Genomic DNA, 6288 nt, shown 5'->3' on the forward strand with positions numbered 1-6288 from the left:
TGATGTTTCTGTTGGTTATAGTTTAATCTTGCTTCACTTATTGAACTATAGTGTTCACAGTTTTTGAAAAAGCTAAAAAGGTACACTAACCTTATAAATATGCAACTAAAATACATTTTCTGTACTGTTATTTATATTTATGCCTTTTGTCTCACAGTGCACAAATGATGACAAATGTTTTACTGTGGATCCTGAGGATTTATTTCTTGTGCCAGGAGAAGAACAAGTAGTTGCCATTAAATTCACTCCTCAATACTCAAAAACAAAACAGAGGTACTGTTTTGTTTTGTTTTTGTTTGTTTTTTTATTGGTATTTGACAATTAATTTTTGATTGTTTTTGAAGCGAATAATCACATTGTAACTGCTTTTTCTTTCCAGCTTTGTGAAAATAATGGTGCAGCCCTCGGGTCCACAGTATGAAGTTACATTATTAGGAGTGGCAGACCTGGCAGCCAACAAGAATTCCATGAACGCAAATCCAACTTATTCTGATGTTCCTCCAATTCTTTCCAACCGGCAGTTCATGTCATGGGGAGGAGTTGGATTTGGAAGGACTGTGTATGTATTGCTTAACTTCTAATATTTATTTATTAAAGCTGTGCAGTTGCCCACTGAAAATAATGTACTCCCCTAGTTGGAGCCCCTGGGGCAGCAGTTCTCCTCTGCTCCTTTCCTCTCACAGCCCTGACAAAAACTAGTGTGAGCTTGGGTCAAATATAGGCGGCAGTACCAATTATTTTTATTTATTTCTGAACAGTTTCTTATATAGCGCAACATATTCCGTTGTGCTTTACAATTGTAAACATTAAGAGAACAAAACTGGGTAATAACAGACAGATATATAGGTAGGAAGGCCTTGCTCGCAAGCTTACAATCTATATAATTTTACCAATTACAATCTCCTTGTGATTGGTCCTTCCACCCTACACTCTCTGCCACCATGTTAAATCGGCAAAGTTCATTGATTTGCTAATTCTGTAATAAAGAATCCTAGATGAACAGCTGCATGGTGCAGTCCCATGGACTCTAGTTAGGAGCATATTAGTAACATTTTACAGCAGGTGGCTGGTGCAGCTTTTAATCATATCTAATTAAATCCCATTCATGTAAAATTGCAAAGTAAATAATTTTAAGAAAATTGTGCCCTCAAATATGGGCCTGTGTATTTCAGTATGTATGATTTTGTTAACACATTATTAAAACCTATGCTTAACCAATGGTTTGCGCTCATCCTTTTGTATTCAGTCAAGAGATATAGATTGTACTTGGTCCGGCACTGCTTGCTGGGTGCCCTCCAAATTGGCAGTATAACCCGCTGCCGATCATATGCAATGTAGGACGGTGGCTGACTTAAGTGTTTATTTTGGGGTGCTGCTATCCTACATTGTGTATATGTGTATGTATACACACTTTCAGAACTTTATTTCTCCTTTTTCTCAGGCAGCAGAAGTTAATATTAAGAAACACTTCAACAGCAGCAAGCCAGCATCTGCGCCTTTTAATAAGGGGACAGGATCAAGACTGCTTTCAGGTAAGTTTTTTTTTTTTTTTTTTCTAATCCCACTTCTGTGTGATTTACATATTAATGAGACAATCAATCTCCACTTAAAGTAATTATTTTTCTTTTGTATGCTTTATTTAAAATTGATTATTTACAAAGGGTAACATTCTTAATTCTTCCTAAGTTTGCATAATGTAAAATGACACAAACATTTAATAATAAAATATTAATGCTAATTAATAGATTGGAACTATTTTAAAATGCTTTTTGGATACCACATCAACCCAGTTACATTTTACAATTATGCCTGGGCTTTGAAGCACCACCAGTGGACTACTAAAATACTGGAAAGTGTTTATTGTAGCAAGCTGGCTTTAGGTCCAAATAAGGCACAGCAGGAGCAGGGCCGGATTAACAATGGGGCGGATGGAGCTACAGCTCCAGGCCCCCTTGTCAAAATAGGCCCACAGCATCTTGTGCTGTTGACTGTTGTAGCCAGGATTTTTTTTTACCTGCCACAGCAGGCTGCGAGTAGGCGTCCAAAGCCCCGCCCCCCTGATCGCGGGCCGCGAGCGCCCCCCCTCAAGCAGGCTTCGCGTGGCTGTCCCATCTGATGCCCCTCCCCCCGCGGCAGATCACACCAGGAAGGGGGCGTCAGGGCACTCCCCCCATCCCCCCCAGCAGGCTGCGAGTGGCCGCCTTCAGTGGCTGTCAGATGCTCCGCCCCTCCCCCTGCTGCGGATCACACCAGGAAGGGAGGAATCAAGGCTGGAGCATGGCTTGGCGGGCAGTGTCAACAGTCTGACTGGTCATCACGAATTACTCCCGGGAGCTCCTATGCCAGACTATCGTCACTGCGCTGCCAGCTGCGCGCACACCCAGCAGATGAACATGCTAGGAGAGAGACAAGAATGGAAATAAGGATGAATGAAGGTACTGGGGAGGTGGGGAGGCCTGTTTAACATCACATAAACTGTCACCTAAGGATACAATGAAACATGCAGTTTTAGGATATCTATTTTATGTTTGTTTTTTATATATTTAACATCATTTTGCATTTATTTATTTATAGTAGAGGATTGAGAGGTGCAATCAACTACCATTAGTTTATATTGTGTGAATTACTATGTAAGATACAGGCCTTTTTCCCTCTAAACTAAGGATCTATTTGTATAATAGCCTTTGATGTCAGTCCAGGGCACACACAGTGTTATGCTGCCCATCCACTAGGCGATTTTGACAGGCGATTGCACGATAACGACGTCGTTATCGTGCAACCGCTCGGTAATCTCTTTCAAATCGGGCAGTAAAAGGTTAAAAACGACCAGCGATGCGCGCGCCCGCTGGTCATTTTTAACATCAATCATCGCCTAAACATGACGGTCAACCTGACGACCGCCGTCAGGTTGCCATGTTCGGGGATGATTGATCTGCATACACTGAACGTCTGAATGTTCAGTGTATGCACTTCATCCCACGGGAGACGACGACATGTTTATGATGTCATAATCGTACTGTCGTCCCCGCATCTTGTAGTGGATGGGCAGCATTACACACAGCACAAGCAATGGGGTGCAGGATCCCGCATGGAGATGCAGTCAATATCCTGGCTGCGGGGTTTCCCAGGGTCAGAATGCCGATGCTGGAATCCCGACACCCGTCAGAATCCTGGCGCTGGCAACCCGACCTCTGGAATCCCGAAGGTAAGTAGCGGAGCTAGGGGGAGGGTTAGGGTTAGGCACTAAGGGGGAAGGGTTAGGTTTAGTGTGCAGGGAGGTTAGGTTTAGACACTAGGGGTAGTTAGGTTCAGGCACTGGGGAGGGGTAGGGAGAGGGTTAGGATACAGACCGACAGGTGTCGGTATCCTAACCCTTTCAGGATGCTGGCGTCGGGATTCTGACCGCTGGGATCCTGAACGCCGGCATCCCATACCCATCACCAAGCATCTCCCACCTTAAACTACCCCCCTCCTCTTTCCATAGAAGGTGCTGCAAAGAGAGCTGTGACAAAAAAAAACTTGCATTGCCAGAATAAAACTTAATAAAAATATGAATCATTGAGACAAGTAACCCCTAACACACAAGCTATTCCATCACACTGACTATTTACAGTGCAGGAAAGCAAACAGGTTTTTATTCTCATTTTGTTTTGTTTGTGAACCAATATGTCTTTTATTTCACTAATTTTAAATATCAAATATAACAGAATATTGTCCCTAATTGAAGTTTCCAGTGTGTTTTTGAGTGCCAAAATAAGAAATCAGATTATTTTATAAAACAGATTTCAATGCGCGTGATAATTTTTCTGTGCCCTGTGCGCCATTAACCCTAGATATGCCTGTGTGTGCAACGTCACATTGGTGTCAACACACCACCAATCCCTGAAGCAGCCATGTCTGCCTAGTGAGCACACCCACTACTCTGTGAAGGTGGCCTGGCTGGGTGACTGATCCTCCTGAGGTGTTAGTATTGCTGGCTGTCTGGCTTCTGCTAATTGATCGAGCCAACAATGTTGTTGCCTGCTGGCTGCTGTGAACGATGATTACTGTTATACAGGCACTGACAAGATTTCAATTTGCCGATTTCATTAATACTGAGACACGTCCACTTTCTGTTTCTTGCGGCGGGTCAGTACCATTGGCACTACAGAATCAGGGCCCAATTGACTCTGTTTTGTATCTCACTATGGTTTCTAGATCTAACATCTCAGTATAGGGGGAATTAAATTCAACACGATGATGAATAGCCGCAGGAGGGAGCTCCTGCAGCTATTCAATTCAATGCGCTGTGTGCCTTGTCGGGAAGCAGATAAATCAGAGAATGCCGGTTCTCCAACTAAAGTGCCGGGTGCGCAGCTATTAGCGCCATGATAACCGGCAAACAGCTGCGCGCCCAGGCACTTTTTTCGAATTTCATCTCGCATCCCCAGGACCTAACCCTAAACTTCCCAGTGGTGCCTAACCCTAAGCTCCCCCCCCCCCCCTTCCCCCTGTGGCTAACAGCTAAGAGCACCCTGCTTACCTTCGATCTGAATGCCGTCTGTCAGGATTCCGGTGTCAATGTGCAGGCTGGCTTTGGGATTTAGCCGCCTATGTTTAGTCCTGGGTTGGGATTACGACGCCGGGATTTCAACAGACGGAATCCCGGTCTTCTGTGTTTTGACTACATCCCCCAACCACAGTTCTGAACGCACCTCTTGCGGCGGCACACAATAGGCCTTTCATAAATTTCAGCTCCAGGCCCCTGTGGACCTTAATCTGGCACTGAGCAGGAGACAAAGGCCATATGGTGGTGTTTGGGGGGACGATGGCAAGATGTAAATGTGCAGCCAGATGCAACATGTGTTACTGCCTTTGAAGGCAGCTGCTGCCCTACTATGCCCACAGTCCGCCACTGGGATTTCTTTTGTTTCCTCCCAGAACTGTAAAATCCAGTTTCCTGGTCGGAAGTCTTGGTCGTCCTGGAAACCGGTATTTGTCAAGCCCTGTCCTAGACCAATACTAGCTCCTCCTTCAGTTAATAAAGCTGTTTTTAAATGGTTACAGCAGCTTTTTGAGGATCTTCAGTGATGCAGCTTTGAATATTGCCCTGATCACGTCCAGTATTTCAGCTTCCATTGTAGCAGTTGTCCGTCTCAATGTATTCCAGGCTGACCTGGAATCCCTTTTGATTGCAGGCAATATCCTCTTTTTGGTCCAGAGCTGGACAAATGACAAGTCAGCTGAGGAGTTCCTTCCTCCCTAATCAATGTTTCTAAGTTTGAAAGCTTCCAAATTTTGAGCCTTCCGTTCTTCTGTCAGGAATGGGGGTTCTGGACTTCCCGGGAGCAGGGGTGTATCTATAATGTGTGCGGGGTGTGCGGTGCACACGGGCCCCGCATCACGCTCTGCACCCATATTATTTAAAACTTATATCGCCGAGGTCCCGCACCGGGTGTCAGCGCTGTGCAAAAGCCGGAAAAATGGCCACCGCAGTAGACTCCGGGCACACTCTAGTACCCAGAGTCTACTAATGCTACGGTGGCCGGCCAGTCATTTCAGTCGACTGCCAGCCGCCAGGAACAGAGGAGGGGGCCCCGGTTGGGTAATGCACTAGGGCCCCCTCCTCTCTAAAGACGCCCCTGCCATGGAGAGAACCTGTTATGTCCTTCTGTGTTCCAACCCTCCCGAGCTACCAGTGAGCAAGTATGTAGCTCTTCCTCATAGATAATAGGTGTAGCAACTACAGCAGGGGTTCTCAACCACAGTGCTCGAGGCACACTAACAGTCCAGGTTTTAAGGATAGCCATACTTGAGCACAGGTGTCTTAATTAGTACTTCAGTTATTTTGATTTAACCATCTGTGCCTAAGCATGGACATCATTAAAACCTGAACTGTTAGTGTGCCTTGAGGACTGAGGTTGGGAACACTGAACTACAGACTGCGGAGAAAGAGATGATGGTAACTGCAGGAGTCAATAGGATCAGCTCATGTGACTCTGTAGGATAGTGCTGATTGGGTGAGTATAGATGTTATGCGCCAGGACAGTACTGAGACTGAACTTGAGAGATGTGCACTGTAACCGGACTGGGCAAGGGCCCCGGAATGTAGCACAAGCTGGGGCCGGATAGGACCAGACTATAGGAAACTGGAGCCATATTGGAACCACTGCAGGAATCTGCAGGTGGACCGAAGACAGCTAGTTAGGGAGCAGGAGCCTTGGACGTCTAGCAGCGACGAAGCTCAGGCACAGTGTGCTGTCAGAGAAAGTTGTTTATACCCTGGGTCACGAGGTGATTGGCCGATGC

General features: G+C 45.6%; 1 protein-coding gene across 1 annotated transcript in view; it reads left to right on the plus strand.

The window, feature by feature from the left end:
• The window catches only part of LOC148526981 (centrosomal protein of 192 kDa-like), a 207086-nt gene extending 201841 nt beyond the window's left edge, over positions 1–5245 (plus strand). Inside the window, exons 30-33 of the mRNA XM_088469516.1 lie at positions 158–273; positions 380–559; positions 1442–1532; positions 5018–5245. Coding sequence (XP_088325642.1) covers positions 158–273; positions 380–559; positions 1442–1532; positions 5018–5245 — 615 coding nt within the window. The remainder of the gene's footprint in view (positions 1–157; positions 274–379; positions 560–1441; positions 1533–5017) is intronic.
• Positions 5246–6288: the final 1043 nt, after the last annotated feature.

The sequence above is a fragment of the Taudactylus pleione genome, unplaced genomic scaffold (genome assembly GCF_031769625.1).
Source record: "Taudactylus pleione unplaced genomic scaffold, aTauple2 ptg000093l, whole genome shotgun sequence".
Lineage (NCBI taxonomy): Eukaryota > Metazoa > Chordata > Amphibia > Anura > Myobatrachidae > Taudactylus > Taudactylus pleione.